Here is a 24,320-nt window from a genome sequence, read left to right as displayed (position 1 = left end):
TCCTAGTACTCACTGACGTTGTTGTGCTTTCTTTCACACCTGACTTTGGTTTGGGCTGTAGATTTGGCTGTACAGGGATGTAAGTACCACTATATGTAAATAACAGCACCCTATTTTAAATATTGACTTTATCTCCTCTTAATGACAGTTCTTACTAATGCCTATCACTAGTTTATCTCTGCATGCTTCACCCACTTAACATCATATGATAATATATATATGTATGATTGTTCTTTCTTTTTTGTCTGTGACTTCTGTTCCTTGTGTAAGAAAAGATAGTTTAGCCCCTTCCCCTTGCTGGCTATTTCTAGTGGGGGAAAAAAGGTAAAAATGTTTCACCTTTGCTATTCATCAAGTATTTGAGTTTTATTTCTTGATGGTTTTTGTTTCTAGCTTTTTTTCCCATCCCTGTCCCCAAACTCTTTGTGAGAAGCTGGATGGTATGATGTGTAGTAGCAATGCTGAAACTTCACGTTTCACATTCTCGTTTCTGCTTTACAAAATGGGTGGGGAAATTTGTTTATGGAGTGTGGTGGTGGTTTTTGAAAAAGTAACATTTGTGACAATCAAATTATTAAGTTAAACTTTAGATCACATATTCGAAATGTATTTAAACCGTACTGATCAATTAGGTGTGGCATAGATTTTTCTTATTGTCTTTTAGTTTTACATAGTTATAGCTATAAGTGAGTATACATGTAAATAATCTTTTTAAAAATTCAGTAGCTAAGTTATTGTGAAAAGAAATAAAAATTAAATTCTTGCAATCTGGTTGTAAAGATGATAGGATTCTAAACATTAATAAATTACTCCAAAAATTGTGGGATAATTGATAATCTTTTGAAATGAATTTGTTTGCCCAATTTATACACTATACATATATACGTGTATATATGTGTTTATAATACATTTGAAAGGAAAATATCACAGCTGAAGATGAACATACTATTTTTGATAACCAAGAAAGAGCTATTCGAAAAATTCTTTAGTTAGAATTATGTTTATACTTCCTTTATTAAATCTAATCATTTACTTGCTTGAACGGAAATTTCTTTAGCTTATCACAATTATTACTACCTATTGCTAAATGATAATAAGGTTGAATTTCATAAGCATACTGGGTGTGAATTACACATTCACATTTCTTCGAAGTGTTCCAGTATTACTCAGTATTGGAACAACCACAATCTTCATCATTCATCTTCAACAAAAGATTTTTCTTCTCAATAAACTATTTTTTTTTTCAAACACCGCTGATCAACCAATGGCGATCGTAAAATTTTAACAGCTTGCCCTTATTGTTTTAAATTCCCTGTTTAGCATTTTAGTCCTAGGTGAATCTTTTGTCATAGCTTATATACTGGAACCTTATATATAATGCCATTTTCTACAGTTACCCCATAAGAATGTGTTATAAATGAGATCTGTCATAATAAGAGCATTCTGGTACTTTGAATTTAGAACTCCTCTCAGAAGAAATCCCATTTGGTACCAAATACTGAACTGTATAGTCATCTTATTATAGAATCCAGTGATCACCATATATATTCATTATATTTTCCTTTGTATTGATTTATTATAAATAAAATAAATGCACTGCAATAAGCAGAATTATGGTAATAAGATCACTGCAGACAAAGAGCTTAAAAATATGAACATATTAAGTGTTCCTCTATTGTATGTTGATGTTCATTAAATTTTAGAGACCAGACATCTTACCAAAGAGTTTCAGTGGAAATTTAGACTTTGCCAGCTTTACACAAGCTGGTCCGTTACACTGAGCTACCCACACCCAGACATAAATAAGTTATACTCTCTCTATTTGATGTTAGCCCTTAATTAGATCTCGGTGCTCCAAACACAACAAATTCGAAACTTACCACCACCACACTTAATAATAATTAAATGAATTTTGAATCTGTCTTCAAGGATTTGTCCAGTGTCAGAACAGTTAACAAACTGTCTTTTAACATTACAATATGTTTTTTGAAAAATCAGATGTTTCACCTGAGAATGTGTGTATATACATTCCAAAAAATGAAAGTTTTGTCTGATTGAGGGTTGTTTGTTTTTTAAATCTTCCATATGTGTGCATGTTTATAATTGTGTCTCTGTGTGTGTGTGTGTGCAAAATAAACTTAATAAACATGCACAAATACAGTTGGTATAATCATGATTGCATTTCTAGAAAATGGTTGTTTCAAAATATATCAAGATGTTAATTCTATGCACACATGCATTGTCCAGCTCTAACATTGAAATGTTCAATTATTATTTTATGGTTCTAATATGTCTTTGTCCATTTGTAATTCACTGTGATGTATTTTGGGCTATTAAAATAAGAAACTAGATCTTTGTACACCATTATCGTTGGACGTGTGACCAAAGACCAGTGGGAAGGCATAAAACTCTTTAATGGAATACAAAGTCCACGATAAAAGACTGTTTTAATAAAATAAAATGAACTATATTAAGGTCATAAAATAGCATACAGTGACTACTTTATGTTATTCTAATCAGATGTTTATATTTGCTTTTCAGATAAAATATATCTTTAGTTTGAAAGGTGAACCATAAAAGTTCACTACTAATTTCTATACATTTTATTATTTTACCTTAATAAGGGGTTTTCTATACCGTCTTATGCCTTCATTCTTTTATTTTTGGTAACATTACACAATGATAACCTCTTTGTTTTACTATTTTAGGGCTACCAGAGGCCAAGCCACTACATTGCAACCCAAGGTAAGTTAAAACCTTTATGGCTTTAACTGTAATGGAACAGTGAGATAGTAAAAAGAAGCACCCGGTTTTCGGTGTAACACAGAGCAACAGCTGCTCTTTATTCATTTGTGCAGCTGCAATGTTATATCCTCTGTCCATGTGGAACATATATGAGTGAAAGCTGGTATTATATTATTAGAGCTAGGGGTTGCTGAGTAACTTACCATATTGATGATTTGGTCCTCAGTGTTCTGGCATAATAGAGCACTTGGCCAAGAAAGTCAGTGGAAAAAGAATCACTGATCCCCTCAATGAAGAGGAAGTAAAGCTATCCTCATATCGAATAAGGTGACTGCCTCCTTGAAGCATAGTTTGTCTGCGGGGAATTTTAATGGCCCAATACCAATATTGTTATAATGAGATATTAAACTTTCTTCTTGCCATTACTAGACAAGGCAAGACTGGAGACAGACAAAGGATGTAAAGGAGATTTTGCAACTTAAATTCTTAGTGGAGAAAATGGGAATAGGCAGGGAAATCTTGCTTAATTGCAGCACCAAGAAGCATAAAAATGTCTGGGGTGGAGACAGGGAGGAATTTAAATTTCCTGTCCAAGTTGATCTCTATCTGAAGGGGGAAAAACCTACACATCTGTCTTGTGGAAAATAGAAGCAGGTGGCTCTAATCTAATGTTTACTACTTTGTCAGAGGTCATATCCTAAGTATTTCCACATATCTCCAGGAGTAATTTAGTTTAATTGTACATCATTTTAAAGTTGGAAAGGTCAACAGTGATGAACAGCATTGGAGTTTTACTGTTTTAAGTGCACTACATCATAGCAGTGTGTTTGCAGGCAGTGAACATTTATCAGCAAGAGTGCATCTTCATTAGCCCCCAAATGGGCATTGTTTGTGAATAATGGGCATTTATTCAATTAGCATTATGGGCTGTTTTGTTCATTGTCAGTGGAAAGTGTACATTTTTCATGATAATTTGAAAATGCCTGGATCTAATGCAGAAACAATAAAGTACCCTAGAAATAATGATATCAGTGACTATATAAAGAACTGACAGATAGACATACAGTAGTTCTGTAGCATTTTTTTAGTGCTTAATGTTGAATTTAAATACCATCTCGTGACAGTTTGTTCCATGTATCTGATTGCTCTTGATGTGGTGTTTTTCTGTTTTTTCTCATATCTGAATTCTCCATTAACTACAAAAATGGCTGAATGTACATACTATTCCAGAACTCTTGCCATAACCTTTTAATTTAATTCCCTTCCCTACTTCAATTCATCTTTCATAGGTCTGCCCATGGTATTCCACCCTCACTCTGTAAATTTGAATGGCTCCCTATTACTTTTATTATCAAATATAAACTTTTTATCTTGTGTTTACCATTTTATGTTTATGCTCTTTCTCATGGACTCCTAAAGAGGAAGGATTCTTTTTACTTCTTATTCCCAAAACCTCACATAGTGACTGACACATAATAAGTGCTTAATAAATGCTATTTGATTGATCAGTTGCTTTTTTTTTTTTTTGTAGGTCCAGTCCATGAGACAGTTTATGATTTCTGGAGGATGATCTGGCAGGAGCAGTCTGCCTGCATTGTAATGGTTACAAATTTAGTTGAAGTTGGCCGAGTAAGAAATTTGTTTTGTTTTTTGTTGTTTTATTTTTTTTTAATTTCCCAGCAATCCAATTCTATATATATTTAATACTGTGGCATATTATGTTTATTGCTTAGTAGAGAGTGTTAGAGGTAACTTATAAAATAAAATATAAGAACATAAGAAGTAAAACCAAGTACTTTGTGAAGACCAAAGGGAGAAAGACTTCATGCAACAGGTCTTTTATTTGGACTTTAAAGCTTTTTAGCAGGTAGAGAGTGTATAAGAAAACATGGAACCATGTAAGGAAAAAGGTGAAGAGACAGGAAGCCCATAGGGTATGTATAGGGCATAAGTTTTGAGCAGTCATTAGTTATATGGAGTAGATTAGGGTTAAATAAGGCTGGAATGTTAGGTGGTAGAGTCTTCAGTACCAGGAATAGGTGTTCAGATTGTACTCAGTAAGCAAGCGGGAGCCATTAAACATTTTGAGCAGAGGGGTGACATTTTCAGATTGGTAGAATTGCCTAATGAAGTTGGTCTGGTAACCCTGCAGGGGTGACAGAAAGACCTACAAGAAGGATGACTGTAGGTCATAGGAAGCTATTGTAATGTTTCTTGGGCTTGTTAATAAGGTCATTTATAGGTATTGTGTTAGTAGCTTGAATAAAGATCATTGAAAGAGATGTTGGTGAGGTAGAATTTACATAAGAAAAGTAAAACAAGGAAAAGTCAAAGATGATTTCAAATATGAGAGATTGGGGTAGTGATGGTATTATAATCATAAATAGATGTCAGAGGTAAATTTAGAGACAAAATTAAGCATTGTTTTGGCTCTCTTAAGTATGAGGTTTCAGAGGGACCTCCCGTTTGAAAATGTAGGTCTGGAAATACCAATGTGGAAGTCATGTGTTTAGGTGTAATAGTTGGAGCACAGAAATCTAGGATAGCCAAGTAAGAGAGTGAACAGGGAAAGGGGAAAAGGATAGAATACAGATGCTTGGGGCAAACTCAGCTTTGGAGGTGGGGGAGAGCTAGGAAAGCCATCAAAGAGTGAAAAGGAACAGAGAGAGAGAGAGAGAGAGAGAGAGAGAGAGAGAGAGAGAGAGAGAGAGAGAGAGAGATGGACGTAGAATAGAAGAATACAGTAGCTTTAAAGTTTAGGAAGCAGGGCATCATCAGTGTTAAATGCTCCAGGGAAGCTGGAGTGGATGAAGATTGAAAGAAGATCACTGGATTTTTCAACAAAGAAATCATAGACAAATTTTGAAGTAGGACATGAGAAGTGGAGACATATACCAGATCCGTATTACTTCAGTTGACATTTTATTTAAAAATAAAAACAGGAAAACTATTTATAATAGAAAGTTTTGCTATTATGTTCTATAAAAAGTAGGCAGTACTCTTAAAATCAGTTCTTCGTATTAAAAAGCCTTAGCTAAGATATTTCTCTTTGAATGCATTTTCATAGAATGCATTTCAGTAGTCAATTGTCATTATTCATTTTGCCAAGTCTGACAGTCTTGTATGCAATTGGCATTATAAATCTTATTGATGTTGTGATATGACGCTGATTCCAGATGACTTGTCGCCTTCTAATCAGTCATCTTTGATTGAAACATTATCAGAAATGGAACCTTAGGTAATACGATCCTCGGTTCCTGAGTGCATCGCATTTGATGTAAACTATGCTTCATGTCTTCCCTTTTACATTCTTTAACATGTTATCTCAATTTGCTGTTTAGGTTAAGTGTTATAAATACTGGCCTGATGATACTGAAGTTTATGGTGACTTCAAAGTAACTTGTGTAGAAATGGAACCCCTTGCTGAATATGTGGTTAGGACATTCACCCTGGAAAGGGTAAGTACTTTAAAATTCTTCTACCAGTGTAGTAAAATGACTGTCATAGTCAACCAGCATTTATTAAGCATTTACTATGTGCCAGGTATGTACTAAGTGCTGAGAATAAAAAGAAAGGTAAAAAAATCATTCCTTGCTCCACAAGCTCACAGTTAAAGTTTCCATATTTAAAAAAAGATCGCAACAAATTATTTGCACTAAAAGCAATGCTGTTCTCTTAAAAAAAATTTCCATTTATAAGCAGAAATTGCTAATAGTTCCATGCTATTAGCATGTTATGAGTACCAAATTTGTCCTTGCTCAGAGATCATTGTATTCAAATTAAGCAGATCATACTGTAGCCAGCTAGCTTCCAATTGAGAAATAAAACTGTGTCTTCCAAGATGGAAAAATGATTTCCTTCTAATTCAGATGGAAAAAGACACACACTTTCCTCAAAAGTTTACTATAAGCTATCTTTCATTCACAAAATTATTTGGAAAAACTTATTAAGCACATTTTATGTACAGAGCATTGGCTAGGCTCTGAGAAAGCTAGAAACTTGATATAAGACATAATCTCTGCGCTCTTGGAGCTTATACTATAGGAGGCAGTAATTCCATTTTGCCATTTGTAATAATAGAAGGGGAACTCAAACTCCAGGATATGATGAAATGAACTAGCAATATTTAGCCTGCAGAAGCAAGAATTAGAAGAGGTATTGGAGATGACTTGATCCCACAAAGCAGGACTGGGAAAAAGATGTGATAAGGCAAAAATTGACTCACTTACCACCCCCACCCCACCCCACAAGAACCAGCATGCTATTTACAATTAGAGCTGTCCAAAAATGTAACAGTCTGCAGTTAACTGGAGGTCTTCAAACAGACCATCCTGTTTGTCTGTGAAGGAGGATTTCAAAGAAAATATCTTGTTTTGTCAGGGATTTTGTGGAAAGGATTTCTGCTCTGGTAGAGGCTGGATTATATTGTCTCTAAGGTCCCTTCCAATTCAGTGACTCTAAAAAAATAAGAAATGAGAGCAGAAAAGCCAGAGGGAACAGCAAAGTTGTCCCTTTAAATAGTCCTAACTGCCAAGTAAGATAGATGGAACTGCTTGTGGCTGTGAGAGTAAGCACAGTAGGGACAGTGTCTCAGATGCTGGCCTGAAGACTAAGATATCCTGATGAGGGCATGTCTCCACATAAATATTTAGGGTTCTCCTCAATCGTGGAAATAAAACTCAACTTAATCAATTGGAAATTGGTGAATAGGATGTATAGTCTTACTTAGTTATAAAAAAGGACAAATCAGTGGGGGAAATAAGTGAAATTCCAGCTGTTCAAAATGAGAATATTCAGCATATGGCAAAATACCATTAAGTGAAATTAAAGGACCCAAAAAGAAATTATTATCCCCTTGAATCTGGAAACTGAAAATCTGAGCCAGGGGTAAATCATATTAAGTTAAATAAATACCATTAATTTAAAAAAGTCTTGTTCTGTAAAACTTGCACTCAATAAAAAGGTCTCACCCAAGGACCTCAAAAGCCACATGTGACCTAGAGGTCACAAGTTCCCCACCCTGATGTAAGCCTAGTGAAATGACAAGTTCTACATTCATGTTCATAATAGCCTAAGTTTATTTAAAAATTTTATTTGTACGTGAATTTTAGTGACTTGATTGTTGAGGAATGTTGAGAATATCCAGGAATATAGATTCTTCTAATATCTGATTTTTGCCTGTCATCAGTCATTAGCACCTCTCAAGTCATTTTGTTTCTCTTTTTTAACAGTCCAGTAGATAACGTAGAGAAGAGAAGGGCAGAGAGCCTGGGTTCAAGTCTTGCTTCTGACACATAGTAGCTATATGACAGTGGGCAAGGCACCTTAACCTCCCAAGCAACAACACTCTGAAGTGTAACTGATTTGCTAATAATCTTTGGATGGAGGGGAATTCCTTATGCCAAGTAAATCAGAGGTCTGAACCAAAAAGGCAAAAAGAAACAATAGCTTTTTCTAAAATGATTGATGAGGGCAAGGGGTAAAGGTTATGCAGTTTGTCTAGAAAAAGATTTTTTTGTATCATCTGTGGATTTTGATGACTTTTCTTACTACCTTGAAGAATAGAATGGTAGTGCACTAGCTCCCTATAAATCCTCAACATTGTATTCATTAATACATGCCTGTATTTAGTAATACTATGTTATGGTACAATGCTCTATAAGTGGGAAGACAGAAATAAAAGAAATGGAACTTGCTCCTGATATACATACATACGCCAGTAGTATGGAATTTAAAAGGAAGCTATTCCTTTTTTTTTTTTTTTGGAGTGGAACCAGTGCCTAAAATAAAATAAGTTTAAAATAAAACCAGTTTTAAAAAAAATCCTTTATCCATCTTTTAGAATGCACATATGCATGTACAAAAACATGCACAGAATTTAGTTTTCACATTAATGAGTTATAAGTAATGAGGAAACATTAATCATGGACTTTTTGTTAGTGTTCAAATACTTCACTGACTGTATCTGTAAGAAAAATTGTAGTTAAAATTCTAAAGAAAAATCTGAAAGGGGAAATATTCTTTCAAGTTGGGGAGAGATGTGACCTAGCATAGCAAAGGAAGCAAGAGAATTTTTAAGATGTGCTAGATAATGGGATAGAATAAAATGGAAGTGAGGTTGTGTTCAGAGAGCATGATAAAAGTGAAATGAAAAGTCAGAAATTAAAGCAGTATTTAGAATCCCCTTTCATCCTGTGACTCTCCTACTCAGAGACATTCAATGACAAACCATTGTATACAGAATAAAGTTCAAATGATATTCAGGGTCAGGCACAGTTGGCTCCCAGTCTATCTGTCCAGAATTATGTCCCTCTACTTCTGTATAGAAAATCGCTCTTTTTGCCAAACTGCTTTCATGAACATGTTTTCTACTTTCTCAGCTCCATGCCCTTCTCCCTAACTGAACTATCTTCTTCCCTCCTAGGCATGTATCCCAGGGGAGGGAAACCTCCCCAGACTATGGGGTTAAATCAAATCTTATTTCCTCCAGGAAACCTTCTTATATAACTCTATCCCAAAGTACTTTCTCTTCTCTGAGAATTCATAGCAGTCAATGACTCTACTTTTATTTGGCAATTAGTGGTATACTGCCTTGTGACATCACTTGCATTTTATGGGGCTGTATTATCATTTCACTCTTGTGTTGTTTTTTAACATTTCATCTATGTATGCCTTTCTTTTCCAACTGAACTGTGAACTTCTTAAATGGGAAGGTCATGCCATTAGCATAGTATAGTAGGAAATAAAATTCAGGTCTTCTGACTCCAAGTCCTTTGCTTTTCTCCCTGAACCATTGCTAACACCCAGCAAGGACAGATGGATGGGACAAATTCAATTAATTTAGAAAACATTTTAAAGCACTTCATACGTCTAAGGCATAGTGCACCTGCATTAATACTGCTTCCCCTCACTTTTGCTACAACTGCTTTGGTTTCTAGCTATTAAGTTCAACAAAAATACTTAGTATAAGTGCCTGCTCTGTGCAGAGCACTGTGCTAAGCCTTGCAGAAGATACAAAGATAACTAAGAAAAGCTCATATCCTCATGGAGTTTCCACTTTGCTCAAAGAGGAAAAATAATTTCTAGCTTGAGGAGATTATAGAATTGCATAGATCAAGAACTGGAAGGTATATATGCAAGAGGCTGTCCAGTTCAGACTTCTCATTTTAGAGATCAGAACAATTGAGGCTCAGGAAAGTTAAATGACTTGCATAGGGTAAAAAAAAAATAATAAGTGTTGGATTGGATGAGACTTGACTGAGGAGGTGAAATCTGAGGTGGAACCTAAGGAGTAGATGAGGATGGGAAGGGAGCATATTCCTTGCTGAGCACAACCAAATGTAAAAGAGTGAGAAAGCATGTATAAGGACCAGAAAATACTGACAGATGATGTGCTCATTATCATATAAACATTTCCCACTAAAGATTGTCTTTTAATGTAAGAATCCCCTCTAAAATGATATTTGTAAATATATTCTATCCACTGTCTTTTTTCATTCTATCTTTGGATGAGTGGTGGTACTGTGAAATATTCACCAGGCAAATAAATTTCTTTTTTTTAATTTTTAATTAACTGGGTTGAAGAGTGGGATTTGAAAGACAGTGTGGTACAGTAGAAATAGTGCTAGAATTCAAATCAGGAGGCTTGGGCTCAATAAGTGCATTGACATTTCCCAATTAAAAGTCTTTTTCCTCTTTTAAGCCTCAGTTTCCTCATCTATAAAAGGGGAAGGATACTACTATTACTGCCTATCTCTCAAGCTTGTTATAAGAAAAGTCCTTTGGAAATTTTTATTATGCTGCAATATACAGAGAAGTCGGTTATAATGTTTTTGATCAGAAGTATATTTTTATTGTGGTAGGAAATGTCCATGCAGATCTGCAACTGCTTGCCAACTTTTAGTCTGAGAGGGTTGCCTAGAGACCTGAAAGGGTTAAGTGATTTGCTTTGGACCATATCACAGTATGTGTTAGAGACAGGAATACTGGGAGTTTTCTGACTGCAAGGCCAATGCTCTGGTCCTTTTACCATGCTGCCTCTTCAGATTACAATTTTTCTTGAAAACATGTACATTTTTATCAAAAGGAAGATTTTTAATAGTTTACAGGGAAGAAAAATCAGAATAAGGCAGATCACAGTACTATAATAGTAAGAGTAAGAAATAACTGAGGAGTACATTAGCTATTCAGCATAAGAAATAAAGGAGCCTGCTGATGACTTCTTTGTATTAAAGGAATGTGCTTATTTCCAGAAACTTCTTTCTGAAACCATCTCAATGTTTTATATCGACCCTCCCCCTGAAAAAGAGAAGACTATTTTTAATAGAAATACCAAGTACATGCTTTATTTTGACTTTAAATATAGGTGAATTTAAAACAGATACGGAACAAAAAATCTCTGATAGAAGGGTTTTATTGCTAGTAATGCTAAAGAAGATGAAGAATAAAAATAAAAATGCTGGGGTGTGCTTCTCTAAAATGAGAAACACACATTTTTACCTGTACAGCGGCTTCAGGTTCATCTCCTACATAGCCTGTGGATAAGAGTGTGCCCTTGGGACTTGCAAAAGAAAATGATTAAAGGTATACTGGCAGAGACACTATCCAAGACAGATAAATCATGTTTCAGTGGCATCTGTAGAAAAAAAAATGTGAAGTTTTGTCTTCTTCCTCAAAGGTATATGTGCTCAGTAAAAGGGGAAAATACTCTAACGTGAAGATCTAGAATAGGGGTTCGTTATTATGGTCAGGATATATATTGTAGCTGGACTGCATGAGAGAGAAAGGGTAGGGAATTAAGGAAGACATTGGTAGGCCATGTAAATAATTTTTGAAATAATATTTTACCAATGTTCTTTTTAACTTTTTGTTAAATGAATTATTTTTTCCATGAGCAAGCATTTGTTTTATCTTTTTACTACACCTCTCCAACATTAGGGGAAAATAAAAGGAAAATACCCAGTTAGCAATAAGAAGTTCCATACATATTTTAGGCCCTGTTGTATGCCAGGAGCTGTGTTGTTATACAAGGGGTAAATAGGTATGAATAAGGCATTTGCCCTGTTCTGAAGGAGTCTGAGAGCTAGTGTTATTCACTTGATTCTGCAATAATCTGTATCCTCGTGTCCCCATCTAGTTAGTCATCATTCTAACTCTAGAGATACCCCAAAAATCTCCTTCAACCTTTTAGACTTAAATTCTAATTAATATCTGGTCACATCACCATCACCTTTGACTCCTATACTGTTTGCTCTTCTTGGCCATGAAAAAGTGGTTGAATCCATGTAACTACAAACTCTTGCGGGTGATATAGATAAGAAATTAGTAAAGGGAAAGAGAAGACTCTTCCTGGTTTGAGAACATAGGGAAATTGACTTGCAATCACTGAAGAGATGCATGTTTCTATTGTATGACAAAGTTTATTGTTAATTAGATACCAGGTGGGGATCTTGTATTCACTGATAACTTTTAAAGCCTCCATCAAAATAGTAGTGACAACCAGAGTAATGATTTCTGAATAATAATTATCAAGTCCTTTACTTTGCTTCCTGATAATTAGGTTTCGAAGCCTCCTTACACTTGCCTCACCTAGTGGTAGAATTGACTCTGAAGCATGATTTCATCACAAATAACTTCCAGAGAAGTGCAGGAACCTGTGCCTCAAGGAGCTCAGCAACCTGACCATACACTCAAATCATACCCTCAATCCACCACCATTAATGGGAAAAAAGAGGGAAGCCCCTAGTAAAAGCTGACTTCCATGGTCATATTATAGTAAGGGACCTCTCCTCTCTCCCTCTCCTAGCATGATATAGTGAATGAAGACTCATCTCAAAGTCAGAAAATGGGAGGATCTACCTCTCCCCAAAAGCAGCTTCATCTGGGCAAGAAGTCTGGTGCCTTCCTCAGGGTTGTTGGCCACAGCTGTTCCTTTTCTCTCCCTGGGGCCAAAGTGCTTGCTTTACCTACTATACCAACTAGGCATGCTTGAAAGAGCAGAATGATATATCAGATGAATCATATTCAAAATTGAATTTATTGATAAGTGCCAGACTTGCAGCCCAGCCTCCATTGGAAAAACCTTAGTTTAGAGAGATAAAATTGGCAAGATGCCTTATAAGCAGGAAACTAAAGAGTTGAAGTTCATTTTCTTTCCAGTGAATCTGAAACCATTTGACTTAAAATGAATTTCCAAATGACCAGCATTCCTTTGACTATTATATTGACTCAATTGTTTAGTATCCTATTATTAGTATTATGAAGGCTGTTAGTGCTTATTAATAAGCACAGCTCTTGGCACGTGATAAGAGTGTTTAATAAATGCTTGTTGACTGGTTAAAACAATGCCTTTTACTTATTAAAGCATAAGAAACTGTCATAAAGACAAGGCCTTTAGGAGAGTCATTATCTTTGGATTGCTATCACTGTTCACTGGTGTTCCATTGTAACAAGGAGGATTCAGATTTTTCATGTAGCAGCTGTGTCCATATCATAGTGTTATATAGTATATTATTTAGATTTCTGGTATTTAGCTAAAAAAAGGCAATATTATAGGGATATGCATGAAATATGAAAGCATAAATATAATTTTTAAAGATCACGCTCTGAAAGTTGTGCCCCAGAAGTGTTCCCCATGTTGCTTATTAGTGTTATATGTGCCTAATCAGAATGTTAATATACAACACTAAGTATTAATTTTTAAATGTGTTCTCAACTGTTCTCTGAGCAAGCAATTGTAATTGAGCTTTTATAAATAGTTCACAGTAGGGTTGGAGTTTAGTGGAATATAATATTTTTGACACAAATGTTAATTTTTAAAAATAGATTCTGTAGTTCATCTGTGTTCTGCAAGCTGTGCAGCTATTTTGCCACCACCGTCTCAACAAGCTGCTTTAGCAAATGAGAAGAGAAAATAGGGAGCCATGTGTACAAAAAAGATTGCATTAAATTAGCCCCATGTAAGGAAGGTTTAGAATCTGAGCTCTTTTGCACAACATAATGCAGAAGGATGGTGAAAGATTACAAGCAGTCTCAGTTCACAAAATAAGGAAAAGCTGCAGCTTGTCCAACCAAGCCAGATCATCCTGAGAACATTAATAGATGAAACTGGAAGGAGAAAAATAGACAGTATTGGAATAGATGAGTTTACATGTCTATAACAAATAGTTTTCAACAGTGATAATGGAGCTTAGTAGCTCAAATATACTTTATAAGGAAAAGGAAATGGCATGAAAGACTAAGAAAATATCTAAACTAAAACTAAAAGAAATTTATGCTGGAGGCAACATAGTTTTTAGAGTACTGAAGGATCGGTTTTCAAGATAATTGAAAATGACGAACAGATAGTGAGGGGAAGACTGGCAATATTATTTTGTTAAAAAGTCATTGAGGTTACCCATAACTAACAACCTATGTGCCAACTTTTTCATCTCTGAAATCTTCATGTGAATAATCTATGCATTTATTGGGAGTTGCCCCTGCTTGAAATACAAAATGATGAAAGGCAGGCTTTTGCAGCAGACTACATCTTCAGACACCCAACTGACTGCTCAGCTCTGAGCTCTGAACTCTCTGGTTCTCCCCCATATCTGGAATGCTTTCCTTCTACTACTGACCTCCCTAGTTTCCTTTAAATCCCAACTAAAATCCCACCTTTTTGGAATTTTCCCTAAATCCTCTTAAAGTTCTAGTGTCATCCATCTGTATATCATTCCTATGAATCATATATTTATATGTGTATATATATTTTATGCATATACACGTATGTATCTTGCTGTGTATGTATATGTGTGCGTGATATCTTTCCCAATAGATTGTAATCTCCATGAATGTAGGGCCTGTCTTTTGCCTCTTTGTATTCCCAGTGTTTAGCACAGTGCCTGGCATATAGAAGGTACTTAAGACAAGGAGCTTTGACGCAGGAAATGAAATTTCGTATGTTAGGAACAAGAAGCCCAGTTTGGCTGGAATGTGTAATTTGGAAAATGTGTAATAGGTTAGAAAGGTAGGCCCAGTTATAAAGCCCAGTTGTAAGGCCCAGTTATAAAGGGCTTTAAATTCCAAGGAGAAGGGTTTGAACTTACTCCAGGTGCTGGACATATTAGAAATTGATGTTACATTTTCTCAACTGGACCCTCATTTCAGCATGAAAGTTCTTTATTTCTTCACAGATTAACTCTATGATGCTACCAGTAGTACAGTCTGGCTCCTAACATTGTCACTCAATTAAAAACATTCTCTCCAGAGTTACCACTGATCTCTAAGAGGCCAAATTTGGCAGCCTCTTCTCAGTGCTTATCCTGAATTCTCTTTCCTTTCTGTGTTTTCTTGACACTTTTCTCTCTTGGTTCTCCTGCCATCTTTTTTGATCTGTTCTCTTCTTTTCTGAAACATCTAAGTTAAAATATAAGCTCCTTCTGAGTAGGAATTTTTTCATTCATTACATTTGTATCTCTAGTGCTTGAGCACAATATTTGACACATAGTAGATATTTAGTACATACTTTTTAATTGATTGACCATCCATATCTCAGCTTTTAACTGTAGGTAAAGTGTAAGGGCTCTGTCATGGACCTGCTTAATTTAATTTATCATCTCTATACTGGCTCTCTTGGTCACCTGATCAAAGCATGGATTCAGTTATCATTTCTCTGCACATGACTCTCAGATAAACTATGTCTAGCTACAGTCTTTCTCCTGAGCACAGGAGAAAGTTTCACCTCATTCATGTCACCTATTCAGGGTCCAACCAAATGTCCCATAGACACAACTCAATATGTCCAAAACAGAATTTACTATTGTTCCACCAATATCCACCCTTCCTCATTTCCCTAAGTTTTGTCTGTGGCACTATCATCCTTTCAACTACTTATGTTTGTAACCCTCCCCTCCTTATTTTTCTTTCCTCCAAATATCAAATCACTTTCAAGCCTTGTCCATTCTACTTTCACAATACTCTCCTCACTTTTGTCTCTTGGAGTCCCTAGTTACCTATTTTCTGTGTGTGTATTTGTATAGAATATAAATTTCTTGATAGTTGGGACTTTTCCATTTTTTCATATTTGTATCCCCAGCATCTGGTGTGTATTATAGTAAACCTTAATAATAATACTTAATAAACACAATAATAGTGACTGATTGAATTCCTATTGCCCAGACTATGACACAAAGTTGTTATAAAGGCAAACTATTGATTCAGCTTATCATTATATATATCTTGGACATGAATTCTTAGTGGATGGTGTACTGGGCTGCTAACTGAATAGGAGGAAGGGCATCCCTTGTAATATTTGAACAGAGCAGTCATACTTTTCCTGACTTTCCTCTTCTCCAAGCTAAACATTCCCAATCCTTTCAATTGATCCTATGGCATGGAGTCCTTCATTATTCAATACAAGGATAATCCTGTAGACACTATCTAGCTTGTCAGTGTCCATAAATTGTGTCACTCAAAATCAACATAATAGTCCAGATGTCATCTCACTTGGACAGGGCAGAAAATACCTTTATTACTAGAAGTTTGCATTGGAGTTTTTTGGGGTTACCGTATCACATGGCTCAAGCATATTAAAGCACTAAACCAGCCTGAGTCACTTACTAGCTGTGTGACTTTGGGCAAGCCATTTAACATCTGTGTCTCAGTTTCCTCAAATGTAAAATGGGAATTATAATAGCACCTACCTCACATGGTTATTGTGGGACTCAAAAGGAGATAGGTGTAAAGTGTTTAGCACAGTACCTATGTTCAATAAACACTCATTTCTTTCCTTCCTTCCAATCACTAAAATCCCCAGATCCATTTCAGATTAAACTGCCTAATCATGCCTCTACCATCCTGTATTTATAACATTAATTTTTTTAACCCAAGTTCTTGCTGCTTTCCCAATTATGATTGGAACCACATTCGTAATTGGGAAATGCTAAACAAAATAAGTTAAAATGCAGTACTCTATAGATAATGTTAATTTGAGGATTTTTTACAACTTATTTTATTCTGGACTTCAGAAATTATTTTCTTAAATTTCTATTTGAGATTGTCACCACTCTCCCAGCCAATCATACTCCCTTCTGCTCCTAAATTTGTCTTCCACCATTTTTGTGTTTCATTTGAAAACTTGTTGCCCCTACTACCTGTATCTTTACCCAAATCAATAAGCTAGTCAGTCAACAAGCATATATCCAGCTAAGGGCTGGAAATATACAGGACAAAATATCCCTCAAAGAGCTTACATTCTAATAAGGATGAAAATATTTGCAAATATAGGTATATACAAGTCATATACAAAGGTAACTTTAGAGAGGAAGGCATGAATACTGGAGAAACCAGGAAAGGGCTCATACAAAAGCATGTACTTGAACTAAATCTTGAAAGAAACCAGGGATTCCCAGAGGTAAAGCTGTTGCAAGAGAGCATTCTGAACACAGGAGACAATCATTTGCAAAGCCAAGGCGATGGAAGATAAATCAGTTTTGAGTTAGGAATAGCCAAGAGGCCAGCATGGCTGGTTCATAGAGAAGACAGAAGGGAGTAATGTTTAAATCAACTAGAAAAGTAAGAAGAGGCAAGGTCCTAGAAGTTTATATATTTGATCCTAGAGGTAATAGGGAGCCACTGGAATTTATCAAGTGGGAATGACATGGTAAGATGAGGACTAAGCATAGATCCCTGAAAGCTCCTGCTAGCTTCCACATCCATCTAAATATATTATCATCTAGTCCACATCACTCCATATTTCCACAAGAGTAGTAAAGTGTTCTGTATGACATGCCTCACTAAATAAACAGTGTAAATTATATTTAGAGTATTCCATCATCAACTAGTTTAAAAATTATATCAAAAAAAATTTACAATCTGGCATAACCTATCTTTGTTCAAGCCATGGTGTTACCTAGGTGGCTCATTGGATAAGAACACTAGGCATGGTGAAGTTCAAATCCCACCTTGGATACTTAATAAGTTGAGTGATATCCCTCAGCCTCATGTATTCCTCTGTAAAATGAGGATAAAATAACATCTACCTCTCATGGTTGTTGTGAGGATCAGATGAGATATAGAGCACTTTACAACCCTTCCAATTCTTGCAAAATAGTAGATAACTGCTTCTTTTTCTAGATGCTCACTAACCAACTGTGTAATGTTCTAAAATCAAAGTCAAGTTCTGTATTCATTAGAGGGCTTTGTTTTTTTCCCAATAAAATATGTATGATTCTCTGCTGTCTGTTCTAATTTTGGTTTGCAACCCCAAGAAAACAGCAGTTTTCTACTAACCAGCCCTACACCATCCAAACATGGAACCATCAGTTACAACAAATGGAGAAATTTTGAATCCTGTGGATAAGTCTCCTTACCTTGGCAGTCTACTTTCCAAGGATGTCTATATAGATGATAAAGTTGATGGACGTATTGCCAGAAGTAGCTCAGAATTTAGGAAGCTCAAAAAAAAAAAGTGTAGGAGAGAAGAGGTATTAGGTTGCCTATCAGACTGAAGTTCTACAGATTTGTGCTGGCTTTTTGAGAGGATGCCAGTGAAATCTGGACAGTCTACGAGCACCATGCCAGAAAATTGAATTGCTTCCATTTGAATTGTCTTAGGAAGATTCTGAAGATGTCAGACACTTCAGTCTTTTCTTGAGGTGAACTGTCAAGCATTCAAAGTCTACTGCAGAGATTACAGTTCTGATGGGCTGGCCACATTGCTTGAATGCCAAACAAACATTTGCCTAAAACACTATTTTACAGAGAACTCACACAAGGAAAATGCTCGTTAGCAGGTCAGAAAAAGCAATCAACGTCTCTCTAAAGAACTTTGGAATAGACTTCATGATGTGGGAGACACTGGCAAAGGACCACCCAGCATGGGATGCTCACATCAAAGAAGGCATTGTGTTCTATGAACAAAGCAGGATCATAATAGCTCAAAAGAAACAGAAGATGTGCAAATTTAGAGATATCCCCCTCCCAAATACACACTATTCATGCCCAACCTGTGGTAGAGCCTTCTGAGCTCATAGTGGTATGATCAGCCACAGCTAAACACATTATACATTCACCTCGACATCATGTCATTTTTGTCCTCTTTGAGCATGAAAGACAAGCAACATGTTCTCTTCACTTTTTTGAAAAATTTGTCCATGTCATGATGCCACTCCTATTTGCGAAGTACTTTCCTTTTTTACTGACAATGATTTAAAAAAAAACAAAACAGAACCACATCTATCAGTTATTTCTGTACTCATGGATATAGTTCCTCTGGGCCAGGTGAATTGAAGTCACCAAGGACATTTTGATGCTTTCTTAAAATTATTTTACATGTCTTAGTATCAACTCCCTCCTCGTATTTTTGTTCTATTATATCCTGCTTTGAGGTCATTCTTCCCAGCAGAGAAAAGAGAAACACAATGAGAATTGACTTGCACTGTTTTCTTTTTATTGTTCTTTATAACATCCTATCCACCTGAATCATTGAGAGCACCATTATCTGTAAAATCAAACGTCCATTAATATATAGTGAAGTATGAGAAAGGCTTGCAAATTATTGGCTCTTTAGATTTTTATTTTTTTTTAACTAAATGTAAGAAGTATACGTTGTATATTTCATCATTTCATTGAATTCACAGAAAATCTTCCTAAAGATTTATTTAGCTATATGTGTATTTTTCCACATCATAAAACAAGCTGATTACACACACACACACACACACACACACACACACACTAACACACTATCACAAAGCTATTTGTAAGTAGATACTTCTAACAGAAAATTTCTAAGTCATCAGTTAGTTTCTTTATAAATTTATCCTCGAGGTACTAAGTAGGTGGGTCAGGGAAGCATTAGGTTTTCTCAATTATTGTTTCCCTGATGATTTTTTTATAAGATCATTTAAATTAAGGAGCAAATTGGATAGAGATATACAGTTTACACATATATTGCTTCAGACTACCTAGTTACAACATGATATTGCCAGTGATGATCCTTACTCACATTTACTTAGCACTTTTTAATGTTCACAAAGTATTATCCTTCAAAGAATCCTCTGAGGGTAGCTAGAGCAAGTGTTTTTATTATCCCCATTTTACAGATGAGTTAATGGAGGCTCCAAGAGTTTAAATGACTTTCCCAGGGTTATTTGATTAGTTACATGTCAAGACTAAACTTTGAATTTATATTCTCTTAGAAAGTGCTGCTTCCACCAATCTGTTGACCTGTGGTGGGGTGGAGGGAGTTGGAGATGGGGAATAAGCTCAGGCCATGGTACATCCTCATGGCCATTGCCTTTTTTGTACAAAATATCCTTGTTAGTAGAATAGCATGTATTGTTGGTTTTAATTGGATCTAGCATGTCAGATTGTGTTTTGGATGGGCATAGATTGATATTTGAAACCCTCTTTTTTTGTCTTTTCACAGAGAGGATACAATGAAATCCGTGAAGTTAAACAGTTTCACTTTACTGGCTGGCCAGATCATGGTGTGCCATACCATGCCACAGGTCTGCTGTCATTTATACGTCGAGTCAAAGTATCTAACCCACCCAGTGCTGGGCCCATTGTGGTGCACTGCAGGTATGTGTGGGAAACAAAGGGACTAGCAGTTTAAAGAGAGAGCTTCATGTGTTCTTGATAAGCTTTAGCTCATAGTATGCAGGAAAACCTTTGACTTTTCTTTGAAAGGTCTCAGATGAGGTTAAAGCATATTGACTTGAAGTTTAGCTGTACATGAGATATAAATTAGAGGATAAATATGTGAATGTATTCATCTCAGGGTATGAGCATGTTTTTCGCAGAGAAACCAATGGGAATTGCCTTTCAGCGGCAACATCTGTATTGTTTTCCTATGAGTGTTTTTGCAAATCCCATGCTAGATGAAATGGTCTGTTGTAATAGTGTTTTCCCCCCACAAATCTAGTAAATCCCCAGTAGAACCTGAGCTGTTAAAATTCAATATGAGACAGAGTTACTAAATAGACACAGATTGCAGGAAATTTCACAGCAGAACAACTATTTTTAAAAATGCATTAGAGGACCCAGAAAACAACATAAATGAGTTCCAACCAATATATACCAGAGTACTGTCCACATTATGTTCAAACTTTCTTTTGATTAGAAATTTAGCTTAAAACAAGCATCAAGAGCCACTAAAAACATAGCAGATGGATTTATTTTGAGAGGTCACCAGAAAATAAACCCAGGTTCTGCAGATCTTTTCCCACGTCACAAGCTACTCTGGGGAACTTTTTGGTGGTATCTCTTTTCTCTTCATATATATGGAACCTAAAAAAAGAATTCAAGTGAGATTATACAAAAGGGAAAGGAAAATTAAAACTCCAAATAAAACAGAGGTAATGCAGGGAGGTCAGATACTATGTACCACTTTGAAAGATTACAAGTCAAATAATTTCTAAAGAAATCTGATGAACTTTCCAAATAGGTCTCTTATCTCAACTCGCGAAAAAGGATTAAAGATAGTCAGGAAAGCCTAAGGATTGCAGGGAAGAAAAGGAAGGAGAGAGCTGTCAAGAGAGTTCTTATGAATTAAGACAGTTGTTAAGGAGCTATTTTGCCCATTTATATGTGAATAAATTTGACAATCTAAATTAAATGGATGAATGTCTACAAATATATGTTACCCAGATTAACAGAAGAAAAAATAAAATAAACCAGTCTTAGAAAAAGAAATTGAACAAGCCATCAATGAACTTCCTAAGAAAAAATCCCCAAGACAAGATGGATGCACAGGCAAATTCTACCAAACATTTAAAGAACAATTAATCCCAATACTATATAAACTATTTGAAAAAATAGATAAAGGAGTCCTATTAAATTCCTTTTATGACAAAAATATGGTGCTAATACCTAAACCAGGAAGAGCCAAAACAGAGAAAGAAGATTGTAGCCAATTTCCCTAATGAATATTAATGCAAAATTTTTTAATAAAATACTAGCAAAGACATTACAGCTATGACCAGGTGGGATTTATACCAGGAATGGAGGGGTGGTTCAATATTAGGGAAAACTTAACAGCATAATTAATCATATCAATAACAAAAACCAACAGAAATCATCTGATGATCTGAAAAGATGCAGAAAAAGCATTTGACAAAATAGAGCATTCATTCCTATTAAAAGCACTAGAGAATAGGAATAAAGGGAGCTTACCTTAAAATGATAAGTGATATTTATCCCAAACCATCAGCAAGCATGATCTGTAACAGGGATAAGCTAGAAGCCTTTCCATTAAGATCAGGTGTGAAGCAAGGGTGCCCATTAGCACCATTATTATTCAATATAGTACTAGAAATGTTAGCTCAAGCAATAAGAGAAGAAAAAGAAATTAAAGGAATTAGAATAGGCAATGAAGAAATAAAACTATCACTCTTTGCAGATGATATGATGTTATACTTAGAAAATCCTAGAGAATCAACTAAAAAACTACTTGAAATTATAAATTTTAGCAAAGTTGCATGATACAAAATAAACTCATAGAAATCATAAGCAATTCTATATATTATCAGCAAAGTTCAGCAGCAAGAGACTATATAAAATACTTGGGAATGTACCTGTCAAGACAAACCCAGAAAATATACGAAACAACTATAAAACACTTTTCACACAAATAAGGTCAAATGTAAACAATCAGAAAAAGTTAATCACTCATGGTTAAGCCAAATCAATGCAATAAAAATGGCAATCTTACCTAAATTAAGCAATTTCTTCAGTGCCATAACAATCAATCATAAAATTATTTTATAGAGCTAGAAAAAATAATAGCAAAATTAATCAGGAAGAACAAAATTAATCAGGAAGAACAAAAGCTCAAGGATATCCAGAGAATCAATGAAAAAAAATGTGAATAAAGACAATCTAGCTGTACCAGATCTCACATTGTATTGTAATAGTTATCAAAACAATTTGGTATTGGCTAAGAAATAGTGTTGTGGATCAAAGGAATAGATCTGATACAAATTACATTATAGTAAATGGCCATAGTAATCTAGCATTTGATAAACCCAAAGATCCAAGCTCTTGGGACAAAAACCCATCATTAGACAAAAACTACTGAGAAAAGTAGAAAACAATATGGCAGAAATTAGGTCGAGACCAGTATCTCACATCATGTACCAGGATAAAGTCAAAATGGGTTCATGATTTACACCTGTAGGGTGACACCATAAGCAAATTAAGAGAGCATGGAATAATTTATCTGTAAGATTTATGGGGAGGAAAGAATTTAGGACCAAAGAAAATATAGAGAGCATTACAAAATATAAAACAGATCATTTTGATTGTATACAATTTTAAAAGTTTTTGCACAAACAAAACCAATGCAACCGCAACTATAAACAAAACAAAACTAGGGGAAAATTTTTGCAAATGTCTCAAATGTATAGAGAACTAAGTCAGATTTGTCAAACTATGAGTCATTCCCAATTGATAAATGGTCGAAGAACATTCAGACAGAGAAATCAAAGCTATCTATAGACATATGAAAAAATGCTCTAAATCACTACTGATTAGAGAAATGCAAAATGAAACAACTCTTAGGTACCACCTCATACCTATCAGATTGTCTAACATGAAAAGAAAATGTTAGAGTTGGAGAAAATGTGGGAAAATTGGGACACTAATGCACTGTTGGTGGAGTAAAGAACTAACCCAACCATTATGGACAACAATTTGATATTAGGTTCCAAGGGCTATAAAACTGTGCATATGCCCTTTGATCCAGCAATACCACAGCTAGATTTCTATCTCAAAGACATCCCAAAAAAGGAAAAGGGGCCTGTTTGTACAAATATATTTATAGCAGCTTTTTTTGTGATAGCTAAGAATTGGAAATCAAAGGGATGCTCATCAATTGGGGAATGGCTAAACAAGTTTGTGGCATATGATTGTAATAGAAATTATTGTGCTATAAAAAATGACAAGCAGGATGATTTTAGAAAAACCTACAAAGACTTACATGAACTGATGCATAATGAAGTAAACAAACGAGGAGAATATTGTACACACTAACAGCAATATTGTTCAAAGAAGAACTGCATGACTTAGCAATTCTCAGCAATACTGTGATCCAAGACAATTGCAAAGGACTAATGATGAAGTATACTATCTGCCTCCAGAGAAAGAATTGATATTGTTTGAATACAGATTGGAGCATGTTATTTTTCACTTTCTTTCTTTCATGTTTTTCTTTTATTTAAGTCTTCTTGTACAAAATCATCAATATTGAAATGTTTTACATAATGGTACATGTCTAATAGCTTTTCATCTCAGGGAAGAGGTAGGGAAGGGAGGGAGGGATGGATGGAATTTAGAACTCAAAACTTTAAATAGTTATAAAAAATAAAAATGTGAACTCTTGTGAAGAAAAAAAAGGAGAGCTCTTATGATAGCAGGAAGGCTCTTTTGCTTAAGTTTCTGAAGAAGCAATGGTCTCTCAATCCAAGCATCAGTGGAATAATGTTAATAGATAAAGCAAAGAATTTAGAGCCTGAGAAAAAACAGACCTTCAATGGAGGGATCCGTTGGTTTGTCACAAAACGTTTCACATCTTAGGATTTCCATGATCAAGGGGA

General features: G+C 35.2%; 1 protein-coding gene across 2 annotated transcripts in view; it reads left to right on the top strand.

Annotated features, from left to right (window-relative positions):
* PTPRK (protein tyrosine phosphatase receptor type K) overlaps positions 1-24,320 on the top strand; it is a 739,357-nt gene that overhangs the window by 694,978 nt on the left and 20,059 nt on the right. For both annotated transcript variants that reach the window (XM_072643296.1, XM_072643295.1), the window contains exons 19-22: positions 2,709-2,745; positions 4,277-4,374; positions 6,087-6,203; positions 20,153-20,307. In XM_072643296.1, the coding sequence (XP_072499397.1) occupies positions 2,709-2,745; positions 4,277-4,374; positions 6,087-6,203; positions 20,153-20,307 (407 nt within the window). The remainder of the gene's footprint in view (positions 1-2,708; positions 2,746-4,276; positions 4,375-6,086; positions 6,204-20,152; positions 20,308-24,320) is intronic.

The sequence above is a fragment of the Notamacropus eugenii genome, chromosome 2 (assembly GCF_028372415.1).
Source record: "Notamacropus eugenii isolate mMacEug1 chromosome 2, mMacEug1.pri_v2, whole genome shotgun sequence".
In the NCBI taxonomy this organism is placed as follows: domain Eukaryota; kingdom Metazoa; phylum Chordata; class Mammalia; order Diprotodontia; family Macropodidae; genus Notamacropus; species Notamacropus eugenii.
The sequence above is the reverse complement of the archived record's forward strand: the minus strand, read 5'-3'. Positions and strand labels throughout refer to the sequence as shown.